The 27,257-nt window shown below is 43.7% G+C and overlaps 2 protein-coding genes across 6 annotated transcripts in view; one reads left to right on the top strand and one right to left on the bottom strand.

Moving 5' to 3' along the window:
• Positions 1–9,164, top strand: part of ICA1 (islet cell autoantigen 1) — a 107,187-nt gene extending 98,023 nt beyond the window's left edge. For all 3 annotated transcript variants that reach the window (XM_030550657.1, XM_030550656.1, XM_030550655.1), the window contains exons 13-15: positions 84–359; positions 5,435–5,530; positions 8,221–9,164. In XM_030550657.1, the coding sequence (XP_030406517.1) occupies positions 84–359; positions 5,435–5,530; positions 8,221–8,342 (494 nt within the window). In that variant the 3' untranslated portion in view covers positions 8,343–9,164. The remainder of the gene's footprint in view (positions 1–83; positions 360–5,434; positions 5,531–8,220) is intronic.
• Positions 9,165–25,490: 16,326 nt separating this feature from the next.
• The window catches only part of GLCCI1 (glucocorticoid induced 1), a 106,306-nt gene continuing 104,539 nt past the window's right edge, over positions 25,491–27,257 (bottom strand). For 2 of the 3 annotated variants that reach the window (XM_030550651.1, XM_030550652.1), the window contains exon 8: positions 25,491–26,285. In XM_030550651.1, coding sequence (XP_030406511.1) covers positions 25,937–26,285 — 349 coding nt within the window. In that variant the 3' untranslated portion in view covers positions 25,491–25,936. The remainder of the gene's footprint in view (positions 26,286–27,257) is intronic. The other variant, XM_030550654.1, reaches the window with a different exon arrangement.

The following is a 27,257-nucleotide window of genomic DNA, read 5'->3' as shown; positions in this document are numbered from 1 at the left end:
CCACTTTGTTCTGCGTTTGTTTCCCTGAAAGTTAATTCATATCTAGTAATTTGTCTCGTTCCTCACGTTTTGTTTAAAATCAGCTTTGAAAGACGATCTGGCAAACTCCCTGGAGCCTGAGTCTGGTGATAAGGATGATATGGTATTGTTGAATGAAATCCTCAATGCTTCCTCGTTGGATGAGGGGGAATTCAGCAAAGAGTGGACAGCTGTCTTTGGAGAAGACCCGCTCACTGACCTCTCCACTGCCTCTTCAGTCGGAGAAATGGAGAGCATGCCATCAGTGCCAGCACCATCAGGCTTTCTTCCCTCACAGCTCTTAGACCAAAACATGAACGATTTACAGTCCTCTCTACATGGTGAGTGTGTGTCTTGCATTTGCGTAAGTTTTTTCCACATTTGGGACCTTAGTCTCTCTCTACTTCAGTTCCCAATCTTTGTCCGTCTTGGCTGTTTAGAGTGTAAACTCTTATGGTACGTCTACACTGCAATAAAATGCCTGTGACTGGCCCATGTCAACTGATTCCAGCTTGGGCGGTGGGGCTATAAAATTGCTGTGTAGCCATTCAGGCTCGGGCTGGTGCCTGGCCTCTGGGAATAAACGTCTACACTGCAATTTTATAGACCTGCAAGCCCGAGTCAGCTGACATGGGCCAGCCACCGGTGTGTTAGTGCAGTGTACAGATGATACCCTGAGGGTCAGAAATTGTCTCTTATTATACGTACATACGGTATCTCACGCAATGGGGACTGATCTCATGTGGAGCCTCTTAGGCATGCTGTAGTGCAAGTTGTTGTTGTTGTTATTTCTAAAGGAAAAAGCAAGCCAGTTTTATTTTTAAAAGTTCTTGGTTAACAAACATTCACTCTCTCTAGGTTTTTATATTCCACTGCAAATGTAGCTCTCTATTTCAGCTGCCTTTTTAAAGGGAACGTTAGCTTTCCTCTTGCTGTACTTTCGATCCCATTTACTTATCCATAATAATTAAAGGACTCTTGTTAACATTATCTGTGTAGACATATCATTCAGCTGGAGAAAAATGTGCAACTTGCTGGTTCCATTTCTAAATTGAGTTGTGGTAACTTTTTTTTTTTAACTTACTTCTGACATTTGCTGGGCTGAAAAATAAACTTCTTGACTTCCTTACTGTCTCACTGATAATCTTTTTGTCTAGTCATGTCATAAAGCCATTCTCAGTGAACAGGCAAACCAGAATAGGCTCAAGGCCAACAAATGCTTTCAAATTTATAAATTGCAGTTTGTTTTTTCAAAGGCAAAATTCCTCTCTCTAAATGCTCTGTAGTGATAATGGGAATACAGTACAGGAGAGTACTTCATAAAGATATTCTGGTAATCTCTTAAAGCAATCCTTTTCAGATCCAGCATATTATCACAAAACTCAGCACAGTTTGTATTGAGGACTTTTTTTTAAATTGGTTTAACTTGTTCAACTGTCTGTTCTAGTCAAGCAAGAGCAGAGTCCAGTGTCTCTTTCAGAGGTGTTCTGCTCCCCAACTCTTAGTGCAAGGACAAAAAAGAAAAACTATGTAAGAGTTAAATACTATTCTACAATATGTTCAGATTTGTGGTCTGCCAGTCTCATCAGTGTAAATTTCCCATCAGTTAGTTCTTTGAGCCAAATACTGGTCTCACGGAAGTCAGTGGGAGAAGGTTTCCAGGCAAAATTCCCATTTGTTTCTGTGAAATTAGAATTTGGCCTCATTTGCTTAACCAACTCAGCCTATCCATTGCCAGCCATTGGCATATAAATGAGGCTTCTGATTTCTGTAGTAACCAGTAAACACTGATCAAACACCACTGTGCCAAAGAGGGTGGGGGGAAATGTTTATCCAGTAAACTCCAGAAAAACACTGGAAATGGTTACTCAGTTCATGTTGCCTTCATCCCTTTCCTGGTGCAGTTTGTTTATATAGGCCAGGGGTTCTCAATCTGTAGGTCAGGACCCCAAAGTGGGTTGCAACCCCATTTTAATGGGGTCACCCAGGCTGGTGTTAGGCTTGCTGGGGCCCCGCGGCTAAAGCCAGAGCCCGAACCCCACTGCCTGGGGCTGAAGCCGAAGCCCGAGCCCCATTGCCCAGGGTCGTAGCCCCAGGGCTAAGGTTACACTAGATTGTGTTGTAGAGTTATGATACATATTCTGCCCAGGGCAGAAACCCTTGGGCTTCACCTATGGACCCCCACTGGCCCAGGCTGGCGAGGCTGGTGTGTGCTTGGGCTTCAGTCCCCCCTCCTGGGGTCATGTAGTAATTTTTTGTTGTCGGAAGGGGGTCACGCTGCAATGATGTTTGAGAACCGCTGATGTAGGCAATGCCCCTGGTCCCTGGCTTGTATCTGACATTGTATCATGCTGGGTATATCATGCTCAACTATAGTGGCAGCAAATTCCTACATTTCTATTCACCATTCATTAGATGGAGCATTGTGCACGTGTGGGATTTAAAACAATACTGTATTACAAATTGTGGAAGCAATTTAAAAAACACTTCATCACACAAGAGCCCCAGAAGAATATGTCCATGGTTATCAGGTTTTCATTGTGGAAGACAGCAAAGGAAAGAAGGTACTAGTATGCAAACATCGTAGAGCAGAGGTTGGCAACCTTTGGCACATGGCCCATCAGGGAAATCTGCTGGTGGGCCAGGACGGTTTGTTTACCTGCAGCGTCCGCAGGTTCGGCTGATCACAGCTCCCACTGACCGTGGGCCGAGGGATTCACTGTGGTTCACTGTGCCAGGCCAGTGGAGGCTGTGGGAAGTGGCGTGGGCCGAGGGATGTGCTGGCCGCCGCTTCCCGCAGCTCCTATTGGCCGGAAACTGCAAACCGCGGCCAGTGGGAGCTGCAGTTGGCTGAACCTGCAGACGCTGCAGGTAAACAAACTGGCCTGACCCGCCAGCAGATTTCCCTGATGGGCCGCATGCCAAAGGTTACTGATCCCTGTTGTAGAGTTATGATACATATTGTGCGTCAGAAAAAACTTCTGCTAGAATGATCAGACATTGGTAGTCTAGAATACACACACAAACCTGAAAAACCCACCATCAAAACCAGATACCTTTAGCGCTGTTCCAGCTGTACATTAGTGAAACTGTGACAAGATTTAAAAGAAAAAGATGAGATGGATGTGGCACATGAACTTACAAGGGCTTTGGTACAATCTAGTGTAAGCCTTTTCCAAGCAGATTGGCTGATAGGCTTCCTTTATTATTGATCATTCTAACTTTGTGGTATGTATGTTTAAACTTTTAACAGTGCAAGGTCACATTTTAAAGAGGCCGCTTGTGAGGGACCTGTGGCACAATTGTCCAGTTTGCCTGTACGAATATAGACAGTGCATCTCTGCCCTCGATTTCCATCTCTTTTCCCTTCTTACTAGAGTTGGTGACAACCTGCTGTTCATTGGCAGGGAAAGGACATAAAAGACCCTTGCCACCTCTAATTTTATGTGATTCTGTGTGCATGTCGACACTTACATTAGATTGATTACACTACAATCGATGCAGCAAGTGTTGATTTAGCAGGTCTGGTGAAGACACACTAAATGGATGGGAGAGCACTCTCTCATCGATTTCCGTACTCCACCTCCCTGAGAAGCATAAGGGAAGTCGACGAGAGATGCTCTCCCATCGATACAGCACAGCGTAGCCACCTCGGTAAGTGGATCTAACTACATCGACTTCAGTTACATGAATAATGTAAGTTAGATCGATTTACCATCATAGTGTAGAGCAGGCCTATAAAACACTCCTGCTGTCTATTTTAATAAAATGGCCTTGGCATTAATAAACACAGGGGAACCGCTTTACCTACCAATCAAATAGAAAGAGGACAGATCGCCACAGTAATGGCGGTAGTCTACTGAAGCGAGCAAGATTCTAGGGTATAGACTTTATCTTAAATGGCCTTTGAAACCAGGTCCCAGTGGCACCAGGACCCAGTATCTGACATGGCATCAAGCATGGCAAAAGATAAGAAAGTAAGTAGAGGGATGGAGGAAGAGGAAAGTGGATGGGAGACAGAGAAGAGACGGAAGGTGTGGGCTTGTAGAAAGAAGAGAGATGAGAACAATTGATATATATAGATATGGCACTTAAGATATTCTAGAATTAGGGGCCATTGATTACTAAAATTGGTGGTTGGATAAGTAAGTAACATGCAGAAAAGACAACATTATGATTGGATTACTGGGAAGAGGATCTGGCTACATATATACACAGACGTAGCACCACATATCATGGTTAGACTTGTGGTAGCATATACCCTTTAATCATCATAAAAATGAAAGGACTGAAATAACGTGCACCCATTATAGCTACAATAAGCACCTTATATAATTGTAAATGACATAATTTAAGGGAAAATGTCCTATTTTCCTGTGTGTTTACATTGCATGTTTAACAGTGTAATATGGAAGCCTATAGTGCTTGTGATCCTGTTTTTCTCTACTGGCTGAGCCCAGTGATTGCAAAATCCACAGCTCTCTCACAGGAGAAAGGGGTGGGGAGTGTTAACTCAAGGGTAAAGACCTGGAGTTTTGGTGCTAAAGTTGGTGGGTTCTATTCCCACTGTCGACTGTGGTGCCTTTGTGTATATGTTATAGCAGCACTTTGTGTGTAGCCAGTTTCACTGTTTACTTTGTGTAGCTAATTTCTCCCTTGCTGAAAAGAATTTTAAAACCAAGGAAGAAGAAAAAACACCCATATAAAATCTTTTTTTAAAGGGAACCTAAAGAATAAAGTTCTGGGTATGCTACTTATAGGTGCTTTATAAGCACCTGGAATTTTTCAAAATTAATCATTTTAAAATAGCTTCAAGTTAAGTGTCCCTTTAGATACTTAGCTTTTGCCAATAAATGAAATGATGGTCCCTGGAACTACACAAGAGCAGCGGCAGAATAAAAAAATGTACAACATGGGTCAGATTTTAGCTAAATCGTAGTCACATTTACCACAATTCAAATGTTAAAAATCCTCTCACCCACCCTCCTGCCTGATTGGATTGTCTGGACTGGAGCTTCTGTGAACAGCAACTCATTCGACTATTTTTTGAAATGTGCTTGGAAGGTGGTCTTATTAGGAGGGAGGGAGGCAGGCAGGACAAATGCTCTTTTAGGCAGACTGGAAGTTCAGCTGTGCAGATGGAAAGCACACGATTGCCTTAGCCTTGCAGAACGTGCACTTGGTCAGCAGAAACACTCTGCTCAAGGACATTGCTCCTCTGCAGAAGTTAACGGCTTATCTCTATGGAAATGAGGGAGAATATGAGCAGCAGTAACCATAACTGGCAAAGGGCTGAGGTGTTGTATGACTCCATCAACTGATATGAGTTTTCTACTGTAAAGTACCCAGGATGATATGAGTTCATTAAGTAATTACTGTTGATTAACACTAATGCCACCATGTTATTGAATTTTAGGCTGGGCAGCTAACAGTGTTAGCCATCCATCTATACCACAGCCAGCACAGAAATCAAACAGTCTGAATGTGAACACCAACAAGATGCCTGCGAAAGGTGATATGTTCATTATTAGTGTTTTCCATTGCTCTATGATTATTTGCATAATACATTTACCTTGAGGAATTGTATGTACACACTAATTAAATACTTTAGATAGTCGGTGTTGGAATATACATGTATTTGTATTTGCTGGCACTAAAAAGCAATCATTTAAGTTCCAGTGAAATTTCAGATGAAACACAGGGGTTTCTGCTCTAAAATCTGTGAGACAGAGTTGCATCCACATGCACTCAGTCTGAACTGAGCCTCATTTGTTCTGGAGTTCAGAGAGGACATTATAGCTGAAGTACAGACCTCTGATATGGTAGAACAGAATCCTAACTGAACATGCTGATCAAGATGTTATTTCAGTGACGTGCCCCATGTTACAGTAATCTGTGTGCCTTGAGGTGCCTGTAGCAACAAGTGAATTATATTGCAAAGAGTGCAATCCTGCATCTTTTACCAGGACAAAACTCCCATTGGCTTTGGTTGGGGTTTGCTGAAAGATTGGGCAAAGTAAATGTAATGTGTTCATGACATGTCTCTAGCTTTGTGTGTGTGTGTGTGTGTTTGTGTGTGTGTGTGTGTGCGCGCGCACAAATTCCTCAAAGATCTCTTATGCAGGAAAGACCGGTGACCTAAACTGTATTTTTGTTTCCTTGCTGAAGTGTGTGACGTTTCTTTGCATGGTTAGGCGCATAAGGCTGAGTGGGTTTTGGCATCCGTTTTAGATGTGGTCATAAAGTGGGTGGGGAAGTCACAGTTGTGATAATTGCATCAGAAAAGGGCAGTTACAATAAACTTCATTGGATTAGTCTAAAACCTATTCCAATAATTGTGTGGGTGGCAAAGAGATTCTGCTTCTCAGACATACAGATAGTGAAGTCAGACCCAGCAGAACTTTTCTCGTCCATAAATCGCTTTGTGAACCCAGATTGCTTCTGATCAACCCCAGAACACAGTACCTCCCACCGAGAGGAAGTATTTTATTTCACATAAAATATCATCTGTATCTGGGACAGCTCCACAGGTCACCAAAAACAACATGCTGACTACATGACCAGAAATGCAATTCTCTCCTCCTCCCAGGAATTCAGCCCATTCACACACACAGTAGTCATGAACTCATGGACAGCAATCAGAGACGCTGCCTGTGACTTGGACCCCTACTAGGGGTGGTCGAGCAGAGTGATTGCCCTGGGCACCTTCTTCCAGGGTGCGCTGTCCCACTGTGTCACTTGGTTGTTTTACTGCACTTTGGCCAGTTGGCCGTTTTTGCTGTGCTGATTGTCTGTTTTTTGGCTTGGCACAAAGGAGGGAGGGAGGGCAATGAAAACATTTTCTGCCCTTCCTGGATGGTAAGAGAAAACAGAAGACATCAGGGACACCTGTTAACAGAGACTTCCCACAACTCCTTTGTCTAACGAGCCCTAATACGTGCAGCTAGTCCTGAAGAGACCATTACGTGGTGTTAGAGACTTTTCAACCAACTGCCCAGTAACTTGCCTCCCTTTTCTAACTAAGCTATTTGAGATACTAGCACTCCAGTGCCAGCTGCCTATGTTTTGGATCGTTCAGGCTAGGCCATAGTACTCAGACAGTACGTGTTGCTCTGATGGATATCTTCTTCCTGTTCATAGGAAACGGAAGTACATCCCATGATCATTTTGTTTCATCTCTCTGGCACCAGAGACCATGTTCTCCTGTCCCACCTACCAGCTGCTTCGGGGTAAATGGAAATGCCCTGAAATGACTGAGGTCCCTCTTCTCAAACTGAACTCAGATCATTAAGGGCAACTTTTCCTCCTAAGAGGGTCCTTCATTTCAGTGCTTTTTGATTACCCTGCCAACTAGCCCCTTCCTGAGACTTAGCCCCAACCTATCAGACACAGATAAGGCTATGGGGAAAAATTCATTCAAAATCTCCAGGCTTGTTTATTGGAATTCATTCTATCGAGGTGTGAAGCTGCTAACCCTGAATAGCTCCAGCAGTTACAAAATGCAACAGCCTATTAACGTAGCAGGTTTCTGTGAACACATCACTCTGTTCCTTTTGGTGAATAAATAGTACAGTTCAGGGCCTCCTGTCCTGGTATTCAAAGCCGTACAGAGGATTGGCCCTGGCTACGTGAAGTATCTACTCTCCCTCTACAGCTATAACCACTACATTCCATCAGAGTAATGAAACTGTTGACCAAGCTGGGAGGCACGTTTGCGGGAGACAAAGCTTTCACAGGAGAAGATTGGAAGTGGTTAGTCCCGTGGCTAAGGCTACATGCAAAACTCATTTCCCTTACTTTGCTCTCCTTCCTTCACATTCGCAAACATAATCAAAACACCTGTCAAGTTATCAAGCAATTTCTCCTGCAGGCTGGAAACAGGGAGATGGGGAGTGTAGGGAGGGGAGAAATTATTTGTATCTTCAAATAATTAGGAAGTGCTCAGATATTTAAAATTGGGGAGCATATAAATACTTGTATAGACTGATGTGCTACATGCATTTCTACAGAAATGAGTGGATATTTAATTTTGTTGCAAGTAAAATATTGAAATGTAATTCATTACACTATAGGTAGAAGGAGATGTATTTTCTTCATCTGTCTAACAATACTCATGGCATTCGTTTTGTTTGATCTTCTGCATTCAGTCAGCTATGTTTAAGACAGGCAAGAATTCTGACATCGTGTATTTCACTATTCCAGAACCTGCAAAGAATCCTAAAGACCTGACTGCTTGGTTCAGTCTTTTTGCTGACCTTGACCCGTTATCCAATCCTGATGCTGTTGGGAAAACAGATAAAGAACATGAATTGCTCAATGCATGAGTCTGCAGCTTATGGTAACTCACACTGCTCCGTTCATTAACACTATCTTCAGGTTTAGAAGACTACAACAAAATCAGTATGCTGTTGTGAAACTATAAAGTATGTGCCATTATAATAAAACTAAAAGGATTTAACCCCCTTTTCTATAGGTACAATCATTTGATCTTGTTTTGTATAAAGAGTTTGCATTTATTTTCTATGTGGACTTACCAAATGAGGTTAAAATTTAGGACAGAATTCTAGCCATATTAGGATTCCTGCTGAAACACTGTCATTGCCTGAGGTATGCAGAGCTAATGGTAGAGTGAAATATAAATTATAAACCTATTTTTTTATAATGTTTCTTGTGCAAATCAAAAGATCATGTAATGGGAGGGGCTGCATGAGTCAAATAATGATTGTATTTGCCACTGCTATGTTGAGATGTAAATTGAGTCTGTTTTGTTAGTATCCATAGTGAAAAATCCATGCTGGGGCTAAATTGTTGAAGGATTATATTTTGGTCTGTCAAGCTGCTGTATTCATGGTCTCTCTGATTTAAATTATTAGACAAACTGCACTACACAAGACCAAAAATATTGCCCACAGTGCATCCTTCCTGAGTTTTTCATTGTGCTAGCAGGATTTGTACAAAGCAGAAGCTGGTTGCCACTATTGCTTACACATGCCTTGAAAGCATTCAAGTTTTCTGTTAAGAGTAGTTTTCAACAAACTGATTTGATAAGCATGTGTTTCTTGAGCCTGTTGTGACACTAACTCGCCTTTAATAAAATGGTTTTGACAACAAAGAAAAAAGACCTACGAAGGACCTCTTTTTTCAGCTGGAATGCTAGTGTCATTGTTGAATGCAGTATGCCCCATTCATCTGATGATGAAAATTTCAAACAGTAGCTAATAATTCATCACATTGCCTCAGGCCAGTCAAGAATAGTAATGCAGTAGGTTGGCAAGAGAACCCTGTATTCAGATTCTTCTGCAACTCATTGTTTCCTGCTTCTCCCCCTTCCTTTTAAAACAGAGGACGTTAAAGGAGTATCAGCCTTCACTTTAGCTTTGCAACTTGGGTGAGTTTGCAAAACACGCTGTGCAATATTTGTTTTTCAGTCAGTTATACATTTAGGCCCTGTTTTTTAAAAGGGCTTCTATCCAATGCCTTTCCTGTAGATGCAATTTTGCACCAGCAATTAATTGCATCCACAATTAATTAATCCAAGTCTTCTTGCCTGCCTCATGATGAGCTAGCCAACTGAGTCCGTGAATCGGGAGCCTTGAACTAATTGCTTGAAAACTAAATAAGAACACCACATCCAAGCTTCCCTGGGGAGTGGCAGCTTCCCAGTGCCCGAAGGAGAGACTACTATATTCTGTAGAGCTGGAATAGTAGGAGAGTTGACTGGGAGATCTCAGTGGCTTTATGTCACCACAACCAGCCCCATAAGAAATATAGACAAAATCGAAGAGAGAAACAGCTCTGTTCCTTCAGGGAGCTCTTTCATAAATCTTTCACTACTTCTTGGACTGAGGGCCCCATCAGTGCACGGCAACCTGACACCTAATCTTTGTCTCATACTGTTGGTCTCAGTTATGGTGGGTGTGATGGGTTCGGTCACAGAGACTCCCCCTTGGGACTGTCACCTGACGTGCTGGAATTACCTCTGAGCCCGTTTTCCATTGCCAGCTTGGGACTCCAGAATCCTGCCTTGTTGAGCCAGACATGCTAGTCTGCTGCAACACAGACCCAGGTCTGGGCCATGCCCCCAAAGCTGCAGACTTTAACCAAAAACTGCTCAGCAAGTCACCCATCTCCAGCACCCAGACACCCAGTGGGATCCAAATCCCAAATCAATCTCTTTTACTCTATATAAAGCTTATGCAGGGTAAACTCATAAATTGTTCACCCTGTATAACACTGATAGAGATGCACAGCTGTTTGCTCCCCCAGGTATTAATCACTTACTCTGGGTTAATCAATAAACCAAAGTGATTTTGTTAAGTATAAACAGTAGGATTTAAGTGATTTCAAGTAATAACAGACAGAACAAAAGTAAGTTACCAAGCAAAATAAAACAAAACACGCAAGTCTAAGCCTAAGAAACTGAATACAGGTAAATCTCACTGTCAGAGATGTTCCAATAAGCTTCTTTCACAGACTAGACTCCTTCTTAGTCTGGGACCAATCCTTTTCCCTGGTACAGTTCTTGTTAGTTCTAGCTCAGGTGCTAACTAGGGGTTTTCTCATGACTACAGCCCCCTTTATTCTGTTCCACCCCCTTTTATAGCTTTGGCACAAGGCAGGAATCTTCCACCCCACCTTGTAAATGGAAAAGCACCAGGTTTAGAATGGATTCCAGTACCAGGTGACATGGTCACATGTCCTGTGAGATTCCAAGCCTCTATTCTTTCCAGCCTGACTCACAGGAACACAGGAAGGCTTGCAAGGAAACAGCCATTTACAGCCAATTGTCCTGGTCAATTGGAGCCACCATTAATGGCCCACACTTCACATAATTACAATAGGACCTCAGAGTTAACTTCATATTTCTAGTTTTAGATACAAGATACATTCATACAAATAGGATGAACACACTCAGTAGATTATAAGTTTTGTAATGATACCTTACAAGAGACCTTTTGCATGAAGCCTATTCCAGTTACATTATATTTACATTTCAAGCATATGGAGTACAACGTCACAGTGGGGGGCTGGGAGGAAGCTTGTCCTTAAAAGCTGCAAAAGTGAAGCACAACAGGATGCAAAGCCGCATTTTCAGCTTGCTTCTGAGCATCTGTGTTGTGAATTGAAGGCATGGCTAAAATGTCCTGAAGTGTAACTCTTGGTAGCTCAGTTTCCTTTAAAAAACAAACAGGCCCCCTATAAAATCCATATACAGTAAGCATGGAAACACTTTCAAAATTATAGTCATCCAGAAGTTGTAGCTGTTTAGCTACAGAATTCCAAAATATTTTAAACACACGTATCCTATTCTTTTTGTTACCCCAACCTCACTGCTCCAACCTTGCCTGGTTTATTCAGCTCCTCCAACTGTCGTCTTGACTTCTAGACTGCGCATGGTGGGGCAGAATCTGTCATTTTGGTAGGTTTGTACAGCACAATATAAGTTGGTCCTTTGTAATTATGGCTCATCTGGATTTGTAACCTGGGCTTTGCACTACATTTTTTTCATCCCCCATTTGTGATCACCCCCATAACTCCACCGGTGGCAGGAATGTGGGGAACACTAATGGAAATGGTCTGCTGGCATTTAAGATCCCAGTCCCAGTGTTCACTGAAATCAGTAAAGATTCTCACTATCTTCAGTGGGCCACTAGCCCAACATATCGTGTCAACCTGCTCTGAGCATACCTTGACTCCATGGCTATTAAAATGGTGGCAGCATATCTCCATTAAAGTTCCCAGGAGCTGCTCTAATGAATGCAAAGGTGGAAAATTTTACTGAAAAATACCCAGTGTGAACAAAGCCACTGAGACTGTAACGGCTTTAAGCAGCTATTAGGTCACAGATCGTAGACCTCTGAACTGTAAATGACTCTCTGGTCATTTTTGGGTACTGCACAAGTGCAGCAAAGCATCTGCATTGCTCTGAATCTTCCTCATATCCACTCATTTTTAACTAGACAAACCAGAACTGTAGCTTTCCCCATATTTTTCTAAAATGGTGGAACTTGTTTGTTCACATTATGGATTAAGCCATTGTAAGACGTCATTTTGAAAAGTAAAGTTAGCTTTGAATTCTCAGGCTGGGCCCTGTCCAATTTTTTTTTCATACTTTTAAATTAAAAAAGAGCTAGAGGGATTTAAAATTCATTTTCAAAAAGAAAAGCAATTGATAATCAGTTCTACACGTGGACTTTATCATGAGCATTTATTCAAGTCTAATACTTGAGCTGGAGTAATAACACCCTGAAAATAAGAGTCGTGTAGATAAAACCTCACATTGTGTTACAAACAGTACGTCTGTAATAACTGTGAGGCCTACAGCGTTTGTCAGGTTTCAGTGTCATTCAAAGCCAGAGTGCCATTGTCACAGGATTTTACTGTGCCCTGCATGTACCGGCTCAGCTGTAAGTGAGACAATAGGCTAGTTAATCATTCTGTTAAAATTACAGATTGATTGTCTTATGCAGCCTCGTGTTCTTCGTGATTTACTGTGGTTTGCTCTGGTTGCATATTCTGACTTTAGTACATTTTTTAAAAATAAATGCTGCGCAGACCCTGTGGCAAAATGAAAACAATGGTAATTGATTAACTGTCTGTATCAGAAAGTTTATTAAAAGTTGATGTAATTGATTGCAGGAGCCTAGGTTTGTACAAGTCTAAGAACAGCTGCTTCAGGGGATTTGAAATGTGCATCTTGGGAATTGAACAGCTCATGAAGAAAAATTGACACGTAATTTTTATTAATTTAAATGATCAAAACCTACATCTGAACTAGCGTAATGCTCATATGATTCCGTTTTCTGCTGTATGGTGCATTGTATGTACAGAGAGGTGTACATATCGATGGCCCAGTTGGGCCTACTGAGACCCCAGGGTACCCTTTTGTGAGTAAGCAAATGTGAGCATGCCCAAAGTGGTGCAGTAAGACTGTGTGCAGGTGCCAGAACCTTCGCACACAAAAGTCATTATCTAAGTAGATCAGTGGTGGATTAACACATTTGCCACCCCTAGGCGCTCAAAAAATTTCTTCCCCCCTCCTCCCCCGTGCCAGCTCACCTGCGCTCCACCATGGCAAGCCTGGGAGGGAGGGGGAGAAGGGGAGTTGTGGCGCACTCGGGGAATGGCAGAGGTGGAGTGATGGTGAGCTGGGGAAGGAAGCGGCTCCCTGCCCCTCCACCCCCAAAGAGTTACTCCCTGCGCCCGCCGGCCCCAGGTCACCTCCGCTATCCCCCGAGCATGCTGCTACTCGCTTCTCCCTTTCTCCCAGCGCTTTCGCGCGGCAAGCCTGGGAGGGGGAGAAGGGGAGTTGTGGCTCTTGGGTGATGGCAGCGGTGGAGCGTAGGTGAACTGGGGCGGGGAGCAGTTCCTGGCTCCCCCCCCCGGGTTACTTGCCACACCCACAGGCCCCAGCTCACCTCAGCTCTGCCTCCTCTGAGTGTGCCACTACTTGCTTCTCCCTCCCTCCTAGCGCTTTCGCACGGCAAGCCTGAGAGGGAGGTGGAAGGGGCACGGCGCACCTGGGGGAGGAGGCAGGACGGGGATTTGGGGAAGCGGCTGAGTTGGGGAAGGGGCGTGAGAAAATTTGCCGGCCTAGACTTTGTTTGCCTAGGCGATAATATGCCCCTGAAGTAGATTTTACACAAGGGCTCAGATCCATAAAGGTGCTTGAGCACCTGACTTCCAGACCAGTCCTGTTTTCAGGCTTCAGTTCTGTCCACCAAACTCCCATTCTGCTGCTGGCCAACCCTGTTAGCATCTATGTTTTTACAATAAAAGTTCCCTAGGCACATGCTTCTGAGCATGTGCACTACAGCCTCACTCTAAGCATCCAGCCATCTGTCTCCTGCCTAGGCCCCAGAGCAATCCATGAATTGGGGAATGACAGGCATTTGTCTGCCAAAGTCACGTGGGGCCTAACCCAGTAGATGTGCCAGAGACCACTTACCAGAGTGGTTTCCATTGAAAACCTGGCAGGAGGCAGAGGTGCTGCCCACTTTATAACCCTAGCCTTGTGCACTCAGATGTGCAAGACCCACGTTCAGTTCCTTCCTCTGTTTGAGGAGATTTGAACAGGGGCTTCCCATACCTCACAGGTGAGTGCTATCACCCCTGGGCTACAAGATAGTCTGATGTGGGGCTTCCTCAATCTGTCTTGTTGAAGCTGTTGCGCTCTGGATAAATGGAGCCATTGGGGTAGAGACAGAATGAGAATGACTCCATAGCCTTGTGGTCACAGCAAAGAGCTAGGAGGTGGAGGGTGCAGTCCTGCTTCAGTGACTCTTATCTAAAATGAAACAGCTTAGGAGAGACTGAGGAAGCCCTGTACTTGACTGTCCCATGATTCAAAGGCCAGAAGGGACCACTGTGATTATCTAGGCTGATGATGCTTCTTGGGGCACCTAATACTGAGAGTCACCTTACTGCCACCTGCCTCCAGCACGAGGAAGTTTTGCTTGTGTTAGCTCCCTAATGCCACCAACCTGTCAGCCTCTGGGCTACGCCAACCCGGCCTTTGTCCTGCAGGTTGACAATAGATGCACCCAGCCCCCAACTCCCTTCAAAGTGTTCCCATGTGATATCTAACCCCTCATCACCGGATACCCACAGAAATCTCATCTTTTCCATTCCCAAAATCCCTACCCACCACTTTTACCTTAGCTCACCGCTCCTGTATCCCACACAGCCCATGAGTTCAATTATAATGAAACAAAAGGAAATGTGTTTAAAACAAGTGTGAGTGATGGCAACAAATGGGTATGTACCAAAAAAATTATAAAATGCTTGCTAGTAAGAGTGGATTGGGGGTAAAAATTTCCTTTTTGCAGTGTTTTCTAGCCTAAGGGAGTTGGGACCCACTATTTCACAAAGCCCCCTCTCCTCAAGGTACAGCCGCAGTGAATGGCTTCAGAGTGTCTTGCTCTATCCTGTAACAGACTGAATCAGGTTTTTTGTCTTTTCACAGACAGGGCATGCCCCTCTCTGTCATTGTTCCTTTTCACGTTCAAGCAGTTTAAGAGTTTGTCTTTGATGGCTTTCCATTGACTGTTCTGGGTTGGTGCAAAGGTGGACAATCGAGCAATACATTACAGGAAAGGCTAGGCAGGGGTAACAGTAGGCCGTCTCTGAGACATGATCCCCAGAGGGCATAATTTTCTATATAGTTACATTACCTAACTCTCATACACACATCTCACAATGATGAGGATTGATACATTTACAGCTTTCAGCAGCGACCTCCCATGCTACCTTTTATAGTTAAACACCAAGAAAGTTTTGTAGTAGGTGAAGTGAGTTGTCAGGTCTGAGACAGTAGTTGCTTGTAAAGAACAGTGACCCCTCTGTTGGTTAGCACCAGTGGGCCTCTGTATCACATGTAACCTCCTGTATGACACAAGCCAGTGAAATTCCTCAAACAATTCCGAGCACATATCTTTTAGAAAAACATCCATTCTTGATTGAGCATACACCAGGATCATTGGTAAGTTCGAATGGTTAATTATGCTCACTCTTACGCCTTATTTCTACACAGCATTTGTCTAGGTTCAGTTTCCAGCCAGATTGAAGAGCTGTTGTTAAATATTGGTTCCTCATGTAGGAACTAACACTGTGATCAAGTCACCCCTTAACCTTCACTTTGTTAAGCTAAACAGATTGAGCTGCTTGAGTCCATCACTATAAGGCAGGTATTTTCAATCATTCTCTGAGCCCCTGCGCCAATTTAGCAACTCAAGGGTTAGCACGCCGTCCTGAGCACTGGGTGATCCTGTTCAAATCCTCCCTCCAGGGCAGTGGTGGGGAATTGAAGCTGGGTTGCACACACTCAGGGTATGGCTACACTCGAAACTTCAAAGCGCTGCCATGGCAGCGCTTCGAAGTGTGTGTGTGGTCGCAGTGCCAGCGCTGGGAGAGAGCTCTCCCAGCGCTGCACGTACGCCACCTCATGGGGATTAGCTTGCGGCGCTGAGAGGTGCGCTCCCAGTGCTGCGGCACAGTTTACACTGGCACTTACAGCACTGTATCTTGCAGCGCTCAGGCGGGTGTTTTTTCACACCCCTGAGCGAGAAAGTTGCAGCGCTGTAAAGCGCCAGTGTAGCCAAGGCCTCAGGTGTGTGTTCAAAGTACTGGGCTAAATGTTAAAATAGGAGGAAGTGGTAGCAGCATTATGTGTGGTGTTAGGTCCCTGCCTCACTCAGTCACACAAGAACGGCCTTAGATGCTCTAAGCAGACTGATTCTGGGAGAGGGGTTCCCATGTGTGGCTGGCTAGCAGAGAGGCATCTCTCTGCAGCCCAGCTTTAGGTGCCTATCTTGAGGGAAGGGATGGGCGTGGGATACACACCTCTCATCGGCATCTCCAGTAGGCTGGTTTAGGCAGGGAGTTGCCTAGGATGCCAGCTTTTGTGGCTGCTCAGGCTCCTAGCTTTCCCCGTGTGTGTAGGAGCCTAGGTACTGAACTCAGGCTTAGCAGAATGCAGTGGTGGTCCTATGATTTCCTAGGTTCCCAACAGCATTTACAGCTCCAGGCCAAATATCCTATGGTCTGTGTATGCAGGTATTGGACTCTTTCAGCTGCTTGCAGAGCTCTTAATGTGCATGGCCCAAATTGTGTGTGTACAGGTGAAGGCCAGGTTCAGCCTCCACTGAAAACCAGCCTTGCTCACTGTAGACTATAGGCCACCCTGCCTTCCCAATGTCATTCTCCTTGGTTGGCAAATGGCTTTTCAATAAATGACCATGTATGGAGGTGGAATCTGAGCAACCACCTTCCAAGACTATTTACTTTTGGTGAAGTGCCACAGTGCTGATGCCGCTTGACAATACATCAGGTATTGGCAATCTTTGGCACGTGGCTAATCAGGAAAAGCCACTGGTGGGCCGGGATGGTTTGTTTACCTGCGTCATCCACAGTTTCGGCCTATCGCAGCTCCCTGGGAAATGGCGTGGGACGAGGATCATGCTTGCTGCTGCTTCCTGCAGCCCCCATTGGCCTCAAATGGCAAACCACAGCCAGTGGGAGCTGCGATCAACCAAACTTATGGACACTGCAGGTAAACAAACCGTCCTGGCCTGCCTGCGGATTTCCTTGATGGGCCACGTGCCAAACGTTGCGGATCCTTGCAATACAACAACAAAATATATGAAAATTAGAGTTAGCTATCAGATAGGGCATCCTGGAGTACAAATCTTGATCAAACTCTTCTATCATGAACACTAGTGATACCTTAAGGCATTCTCTGTGTGTCACTATTTATTTGGGAATACAGCATATATTAATTATCTCCTGGTTAAAATACTTGGGCCCCAATTTTTAAAGGTATTTTGGCAACGCCTAACTCCTGTTAAAAATTTGAGTCTTGCCCCCTCCCCTCTCCCCAAGTATCCCTGCAAGGGAGAGGGACCAAACTGGCAAACAAAAGGTTAGTGTTTCTCTTACAAGCCCCATCCAACTGGAGGCAAATTATGCTCAGTGGAACATACATACTGTTGGACTCCTTGGGTTTGGCTCCGTTGGGGGGGGGGTTCAAATATAAAAATTGGCCCATGAATCTGGTGCTTTCCTGAGTGGAAGAAAATGTAGTGCTACTCTCTTACCCAAACAGTTATGGCACCACAGTGAGCTGGCACTTGGACTCAATTGTGCAGATCATAATATGGTCCTCTGCTTGCCTTACATGGATTGATGAACAATGAAATTGTTATTGTTTACACTTAAAGCATTATTATTGGTAGCTAAATTACTACTCTTTAACATCACTGGGGCATGTCACAGCTCCGCAGTACTAGGTCACGCTCTTGGCAGCCTCAAGGAGAGTGCTGCTCACAGTTCCCTCACATCAAGTTTTTGTGGTGTTTATTTTTCCCCTACAGCTATATTCTTAAGGCTACAGCCACAAAGGTACTTGGGTGCTTAAGTAAGTCTAACATTTTGGGACCACTGACCTTCTCAAACCCACTGCTCAGCTGCCATCTAACCCTGTAGATGTCTAGGTGTCTGCCTGCCTGTAGACATACCCAAAGCCAGCTTAAATAAGTCCTGATGCCATCCTTCAATTAGTACGCTGCTAAGTGCCCAAGTATATGCCAGAGACCCCCTCTCCCTAAAGTGGTGTTTCCCCAGCCCCTCTCCCCACTGGGGCCCAAGCCTCAAGATGAATTCAGAGCACATGTATGGTCAGGAGCGGCGCCAGGGTTTTTGGCGCCCTAGGTGCAGGGTCAGCTTGCCGGTCCCGCGGCTCCGGTGGACCTGCCACAGGTGTGCCTGCGGATGCTCCACCGGAGCCATGGGACCAGCGGACTGTCTGCAGGCATGTCTGCGGGAGGTCCACCGGAGCAGTCTGCTGCCCTCCCAAATCCTGGCGCGGTCGCCTAAATGGAAGCGCCAGCCCTGTGTGTGGTTGGTGGTTGGGTCAGTAAGGTAGGCTATACGAGTTTCAGGCTTGCATCCCCACTGATTTTGAATAGAAACTTGAACCCAGCTCTCCCACATGCTTCGGTCACTCATCTGTGACACTTCTCCTGCAGTTGGGTAAGCCAGTCCCTCCTTGTTTGTAATGGCCTACAGCAGAACCACCACCTCACCATAGGCAATAGCCCTGTGGTTAAAGCACTCAGTTGGCAGGTGATAGACCAAATGGTGGCTTTGCCTGATTTGGAGCAGGGACTGGCCCTGCAGGGGCCAGAGTGCTAGCACCTGGCCCTTATGCTTGCTCCAAGTAGGCCTACTAGGCAGATGGTATGCCTCTTGAGAATCCTGCCAAGGCTTGGGCAGCAGCAAGGAGAGGGGCAACAGCGTCTACAGAACTGAGCAGTGTTTTTTTGTAAATGGCAGTTGTGCCTAACGCGGCAGTGTGGTGTCTCAGTCCCTTTGTAAATCTTGCCCTTTGGGCCTGATTTTTCACAGTACTTTGCATTTTTATAACATGTTGTCTGCAAAGTACTCAACCAGTAGCAGTTGTGAACACTCAACACTTGCAAATCTAACCCCAGACACTCACATTGGGCACCTAGAAACTGAGGAACAATTAGTGACAATCTGTGAACATTTTGGTTGAAAGCCTCATGTCCCGTAGGAATTCTGGGCTAGCTCTACAACAGGATTTAGGCACCTAAGGTCAACATTTAGGTGCCACCGAGCTCCTTAACACTTGGCTCAGCTGCCCCCTAGCCCCATAGACACCTAAAGTTGCTTGATGCTAAGTTTCCACTGTTCCAGTCCCCATAGCACCTAAATACCTGCCGCTGGTATGGGCCCAGATATCTCAGTCTAGGTGTCATGGCAGCTCTCGCACATCTAAGCCTCAGAAGGCTCATCAAACTAGGTGTTATCCTGCCTCTCATTTCTTGGAGGTCTGAGGTCATAGGCACTCTCTACACACACCTAAACCCACAGAAAACAGGCACAATAATTTGAGCTCTCACAGCATGTGGTTGACTCCAGTTCAGTTCCACCATCTGCATGATGTAAAGCAGGAATTTGAACTTAGGGTGAGGTGAGTATCCTGATGCCCTGCTGTCTAGCGGGATAATCTGACCTGAAAAATCTGAGGGCAATACTACTGCTGCTGCCCCACAAAGTGATGCCTCTTTACTACCAGGGTAAAAACTCTCACTGAATGTAACAGAGCTCAAGAGTCTTAAAAAAAATGCAGCGTCTCATCAATATTCTCTGAGAACAAGAATTGACCAACCAAGAGCAGGTCCTCAACTGTCTGCTGGGCTTCAGGGTTTATACCAGAGTTCTGCAATTAGGAAGCCCTTCACATAGATACAGCCGAGACCATAACTTTAGAGCAGTGATCCCCAAACTTTTCAGGGTCATGCCCTCTTTTACCCCTATTTGTGCCCCCCACCCTGGAGCTCGCTGAAGCTCCCAGGAGTGGGGGGAAAGACTGTGGATAGGGGTCAGGAGGCTGCAGCTGGAAGTGGGGCCAGGCATGGAGCCAGGAGCTGTGGCGGAATAGAGCTGGGAGTGGAGCATGGCAGGGTGGTACTTCCTCCTCCCTCCACCCCCATGGGGGCTGGCCCAGGCTTCGCCATGCATCCCCAACCCTTCCTCTGCGCTTAGGGGCATGCCCCATAATTTGGGGACCTCTGCTCTAGAGGAAGCATCAGCCATGTTAAATGCTGACTGTAGAGATGTTTTAGGTGACCCTCCACAATGAAAGAAACTCCTCCCTGGAGGAGCCTGGCAATTTATTGGTAAATTTTGCCTTTGCCTCCCAAGTTAGAAAGTGATAGTTCAATAAAAGTATCTGCTGATTGGCACAGTTGTAAGGATGAAGTAGAATACATTTTCCTGCCAAACAAGTCCAACCTTTCAGAGTACTTGTCCTTTGGTGTCAATTTATATCACCCCTTCTTAACCTCTCATTAGCTGCCCTTATGACAGGAGGTACTGGATGCAAGTAGAAGCAAGCATAGGCATATTGTCTCTCTTATCTGAGTGCCTTTCTGTGAGTGGTAAGGATGCAAGGGTGCTCCCTAGAGTATTTGCTGGTTCCAAGATTGTGGAGGAGCCACTTTATCCAGCAACTTATGGGTGTTCTCCTGAACAAACAGCCTGAATACCCAACGCTGAAGCCAGGCATGTCAGGAAGCACTAATGCAATTTAAAATCCTCTGCTACAGACAGGGGAGAAAGAATATGGCACTGCAGAGTCAACTGTTGATGAACAAGAGGAAGTGAGCCAAGCCAATGGAACCTACTGTGGCACTTGTAGGAACAGCTCAGGCTGAACCATCTGTGGTTGCAGTGATAGAGGCTCTGTGTGTGGAATAGGTGACCTTGTTCTGGACTGTGTTGAGGATCAAGACCTTGCAGACTCTAGAACATCCCAGGGATTCCATGAGAACGCTCTGGTAGGGGTCAGCAGCCACTGGGTCAAGGACCTCTATCGCTACTATGGAATATCAGGAAGGCCCAAGAGAGGAGGAAGACATCTCCAAGCCCAATCCTGAGGAACCTTCCAAGTAGTCCCCAGGCAACAAAGGAGCCACCATGGTGGGACAATCAACATCCAGCCTCAACTAAAGTCCAGCACATTGGATACATCAGAACGGACAAACAAAGCATTTGGTGCTGGAGCAGACTTTGGCACTGAAGCAGAAGCCAGCACCATTCCCATAGAAGCAATGTGCAGTCTCATCATCAGCACCAAAGACAGTTCCTGTGCTGATAATCTGGTTTGCACTGAAAAAGCAGACAACCTCAATTCTGTACCCTGAACTGGAAGAGGTGCTGACACTAACAACAGATCCATATCCATTCCAGGTGGTGCCGAGGGCACTGATAAAGCCACCACAGCTGAATGCTTTTGAATCAAAGGAGAGTCATGACTGACAAGTCCAAAGCTGCCTGATACACCACGAGCTTAGTCTACCAGCTCTTACCTCAGTACCAGATAGCAGGTAGATGGCCCTGCTCTTTCACATGTACTGGATGAATCACTGTGCTGGTCTGCACTCCTCTTAGGTGCAGTGGAATCTCTCCTAGCACTGATATGGTTCAGTCCATTTTATGAGATCTCTTTCCAGGAGGATCAAAGGAAGGAGAAATGTCTCTTTTCTTCCTTGGAAAAGAATCTGAATCTGTCCAAACAGTCTGTGCTGGCTCAGATAACCTCTGGGAGACCTAATGATCTCTGGAGGTCCCCACTGCCAAAGTGGGCATCATGGACTGCTCAAAAAGGTGCTGTTTCAAATGTAAGACCTTCCCCTGCATTTTCCTCTTGAACAATTTGCAGATGGAGACCATTCTTTAATGTGCCCTTCTCCCATGCACAAAAAACAGTGCTTGTGGGGTTACTATGGGGGACAGCCACTGCCCACCCCCCATGATGGACAATTTTTAAACTCTGGTGATGTCATCTAAACTATACACAACAAAATCCCAGTCAGATTATGCTATTCTACCACACAAAACACTCCAACACTAGCCATGGACAGTAAGAAGGAACTAAAGGGGGTTGAGGCGGCACTGCCCTTAAATAGCCAGGGGAGGGACTAGAGCCACATGGCACAAGTGCTGATCCTACAGTACTGCTGAAACAAAGTTCTCCTGTTTCAGTCATTGGGTGCACACACAGCTGAGTGGAATACACAACTGGAACTACTCAAAGTCATCCTCCTCCTTGCAGGGCCCCCTCTCTATCCACCCAGTTTAAAAAACAAAAACAAAAAAATTAGGCTCCTCTACCCAGCATTCCCTCATGGCTATCTTAGGTGGCTACTCACTCAGCATGGTGGCTTGTGTAGATGCCATTCTTAGGTAGCTAAATCTCCCTCTACTTTGTGAAAAATCCACCTACGCATCCAGCTGGGGGTTATGGATTCCACTGGGTTACAATATCCCAGAGCCTGGTTGTTAGGGTTTGAATCTGCACTCTGCCTGATTTGCAACAGGGACTATCAGCAAACAGAAAGGAGTCAGGAAGCTATATTACCTAGGGAAAGTCTCATTTGGGGGTTCTAGAGTCCTGCATCAGAGGCTTTTTGGCTGTACAGATCTGCTCTTAAGCAGCTGCCGTTGAAACAGGTATCTCTGAGCCAAATGCGATACTGAAGCTCTTGAAGATACAGATGTTTCATAGTAGCATGGAATTTTTTATTTTATTTTTTTGTATTTCTACCCCTTCAGTCATCATGAATTTCAGTTAACATACTAAGCACATGATTGAGGATTTAAAACATTTTCAAGTTGAAAAATCTAGTTTACCACTTAATGAGAAAGTATTTAACTAAATATTTAGTTCTCCAGTTAATTTCTCAAGATAATCTGAAATTTTCTTATTCCTATGGCAGTTTAGTGAACTTTTGAGGATTTGTGCTTACATACTCAATGTTTTGTATATGGAAGTTGTTTTTCAAATCAAAAAATTATTTCACTCCAACAAAATAGCTGAAACCAAGATTATCCAGTTGCTGGTGGCTTTATATCAATAGGTTTATAGCACACGCTTTCTTAAAGACTCTTCTAGTTTAGCGTCCTATGAAACATCTAAATAGCTTTTATAAATATGAATAGATAAGTCTGAACATTACGCATATTATAAACTTGGCAGCGGATAAGCAGGATGTTTCTAATACTATTTAACTGTTTTTGTTTGTTTTTTTTTTAAATTCATTACAATTTGCAGAAATTAATTAGTATTTTTAGGGTTGTTTTTTTTTTATCCCCTGGAGCCAATGTTGAGCAAAACCAATATGTACGAGATTATTTCCATGTCAACTAGAACCATAACAGGTTGAAACACCAGTGGTAGAGATAGGCTACTCACTTAGTATGGATGGTTGTTATAGAAATACTTGGAATAATACAAAATAACTTCATTCTTTAGTGTTTCACTATAATTTCCAGGCCAAATACATGAACCACTACTATTGTGTTCTTAAATTTTTACTAATAACTTTATTTAAATAAGACACAGGAACTTCTATACTGAAAAAATACAAAACAAAAGCCACACATTTCCTTGTGCAAAGCAATATTGTGTGATAACTCGAATACTGTTCAGCACAGTGGCTAGAAATAACAGTACAGCTATGTACAAAACTTCAAACAATATTTGACAAATTTCTACAGCTGGATGTAGGATACATTTGAGATCAACAACTGCTGGGAAATTTACATGGCAAAGCATTAACTTTAACACATTTGGTTCAAAACCTTCAAATACACTAAGAACAAATGTGCAACAATTAATATTTAGTTTCTCATGGAAAAGGAGCATGTAATGTCACTGTAAATACAGTACATCAGAGTTCATCATGGATCTAAAAATCGCTTATTAAATCTTTCTGGAATCCTAACACCAAGAACTGAAACTACAGATTCGTATTTGGACACTACCAGAGCATAGAAAAGTAACCATATTGCTATGTTAATCTAGAATGTAAAACATTAGAACAAATTTGCACTTACATCACAGAACAGGGGAATTTTTTCCCTTTAATGTCAATCTACAAAATATATAGTGTTTTCACCAAGGCCTGAGATTAGTAGGGTTCAAGATGGCTGTTGCTGTGTGAGGGCTTCAAAAAGGTTCTTCATGTGAAAATGGTAAAAATAAAAAACCAGACTTCCGCCTCTTACACTGTCTTTGCAGCTCCACCCAACAGTCAGAGTACTGAGTGTTTTACAAGCTGCAGGTTTACACCTTGTAATAGAATACTAACAAAACAAGAAGGGAACTGGGCTTCTTCATCTCAAAAGAATACACAATAGCAGGATTTTTTTTTCCAATTTTGCCAGTAGTTATTGGTGCTGCTATCTTAGTCTTTTCCCACAATTCCTCATCAAAAGAAGAAAAAAAAAAAGCAATGGCATGAATTTAAATGCTGCAGTGGCTGCAGATGGCTAATCTCTTCAATTCCTGGGAAAAGGTAAACCACATTCTCTTAGGAGCAGACAACATAAACCTAATTCCACTGAGCTGAAACCAGTGGAGCAAGAACATCAAGTTTATTCTGCCTTTGGGCTCCTCTTTGTATCACAGGAAATTATCTTCGAAAGCAATGCTTTGCAGTTCCAGCACAGTAAGAATATTAGCAAACAGTTCTTGCTATGTACTATCTTTGAGAAGGTGACCAGCTTGCAAGCGCCAAACTATTTTACTAGGGTTTCTTACCCACATTTTAACAAGGAAAAACTTTATGCAGTAGTAATTTAAGTAAATGAGGGTACTATGAGAAGCTCTGATTAGGCGAACTTTTGCTTCTCTCCTCCTTTAAAACATCCAGTTGCTCCTTTTGGATTTTAGTCCAAAAGTAGAATCATTCACTATGCAAATAGAATGCTGTTCATGTTGTTTGATAAAATCTGAGAAACCTAATTTCCAACCAGCAAGTGAATGAACATTTCCAGAAGAGAAACTAAACATTAATTCGACTCTTAGATGGTAACAGTAGCTTAACTGCCAACATAAACATGAGAGGAAATCCCCACCAACCCCTGTGAAACCTCAATGAATTTTCTGAAATTAAACAAAAACATTCTCGTCTTTTAAAATCCTTTCACACAAAACATGGAATGTTTCTTATGTACAGTCTAGTACTGAACACTTCATTTGCAACAGCTTAACAGTCATTAACTGAGCGACACCTGAAACCTTTAAATGCCACATTTTACATATATTGAAATGACAGTAAATGCAACAGTTGTTTTACTTGTAACTACATGACAAAGTGATGTTGTACATCACCGATTTGCTGGTTCTCCTCACGTTCACCCATGTCCAGGTCATCATTCTCCTGGATTTGAATGCACTTATTCCAAGAAAGTGGAATGTAATGAGGAAATATTAATGCATAAAACAAGGAAAGGCAAAAGAGTGATGTTCTCTCTTTAGCTTTTTAGCTGTAAAATATTTTATATCCCAATATGATATACATTCCAAGTTACCTGAGTTTAGACTTCGAGAGAAGTACCTGAAGCTAGGCCATAGGGCGGGCACTGTGCAACTGTTGTGGCCATTTTTTTTTTTTTGCATTGTATGTATTACAGAAGTTAGAAACATAAACACCTGGATCAATTGTAAACATAATCCTGAAGTACAGTATTTTCCATAGGACACAACACAGCAAGACATTTTCTATTCAGACAGGCAACTTTTTTGATACAGAGCTTATTTATACTGTAGAATTTGAAACAGAACACAAGACAGTACTAATCTGGTCATACTCTGAAATGCATAGTCTCCACTTAAATGCTTAATGATGCACGGTTTTTGCAAGCATTACTGCTTTTTCACAAAAAAATGCTGAATATGAGTTCTGTCCCTGCCAAGAACAGTATTGAGATATTTTTAAGATGCTGATAAGTATTTTGTTTTGTTCTGAAAAGGTTGCCACTCCATGCAGATGTATTAGTATAGACTCCCCAGTCCTTGTTTCAGGGCAGAGGCCTGCTCCACCTTGGTCTAGATTACCACATAGCTCTGAGGAGAGGAGAGTTCTTCAGTCTGAAGTTCCTGCAAAAGCGGCTGCTGCTGTTGGGATGGCTGTTGTACTGAGACCTCTGTAGAGTCCATTGTGCTGGTGTCATCTGACAGAGATGAGAAGGAGACCCGAGATGAAAGTTGCTCGACAGTCAGAGTGCTCAAAGCTGTGCTTTGACCAGAGTTTGGAGAGTTCTTGAGAGTCAGGTCAGAAGCAGGTAGTAGGGGACCCAGAAGTTTTACAGGACAGAAAGCTGATCCGGTTGGGATGAAATTAACCTTGTTTTTGTCAGGGCATGAAAAGAGCGGGGCTGAGACAGGCTGACGAGACCTACAATGAGACAAATTATTATACACCTGACAAACTGAAAAAGTTTATTATGTGAACAGGTTTTGTAGTTCCACAAATTGCTAAAATGTGAATGACAAGGAATGGGGTTAATTGGACGTAAAGGGGCAAACATCTTCCATATTGGTAGTCAGTTAACTGTTTGATCCACAGCATTAAAATAGTATTTATAACAAAAGTGACTGGATACTATCGGACAACATGCAGCTTTCAGCAATAAAATCTACAGTATGTATGCACATGGAAAAATATGATGATGAACTTAGAAATTTTAGTTTGACAAAAATATTGAAACAGCAGCATATATTTAGGAGTATTAAATCCCTTTTTTGAGAAACTCCATAAGATAAAATTCTCCTTTCCTCAAATCCAGATATTGGTTTGGTCCTTCCTCCAGAACCCAACAACACTGCTCCTTAGCCAGAAGGGAATGCTACTGGAGCAGAACATGCCCTCCTGGCTCCTTCCATCCACAGGAGCTATGTATATGCAACCTACAGCATAGCCGCAGTACTGCTGGTCTAGGGAAAAAGAGGTGAAGGCCAAGAGTTTAAATTCTGGTCTCTTGCACAATAGTACACAGTGGTACCTCAAAACTACTAGGCAAACCCTCTATCGTAAATTTGCTAAGTCTGTATCTACTTTATACACATCCCTTTCATTTTGTATATCTGTTTTATACATGTCAAAATATAGCTCAATACTGACTGACAAAAACTGCCTGCTCCCAGCATTTTCTTTTAAGCCAGGAACATTTTATAAAATGGACATAAATGGATAGGATAATAAAGAAAAGGGATTTATAAATGCTGGACATAATATTTTAAAACTAAGTATTCCATGTTTTCTTTGCGTCACTTTTCTTGTTTGTCTTTTATAAACACATTAAAAAGTTCAAGCATAACATACTCCATTCCCCTTCAAGCCAAAATGAACACTTCCAACTTTTTGCCT

The sequence above is a fragment of the Gopherus evgoodei genome, chromosome 2 (genome assembly GCF_007399415.2).
Source record: "Gopherus evgoodei ecotype Sinaloan lineage chromosome 2, rGopEvg1_v1.p, whole genome shotgun sequence".
NCBI lineage: Eukaryota > Metazoa > Chordata > Testudines > Testudinidae > Gopherus > Gopherus evgoodei.
This window is presented reverse-complemented; position numbering and strand designations above follow the sequence as displayed.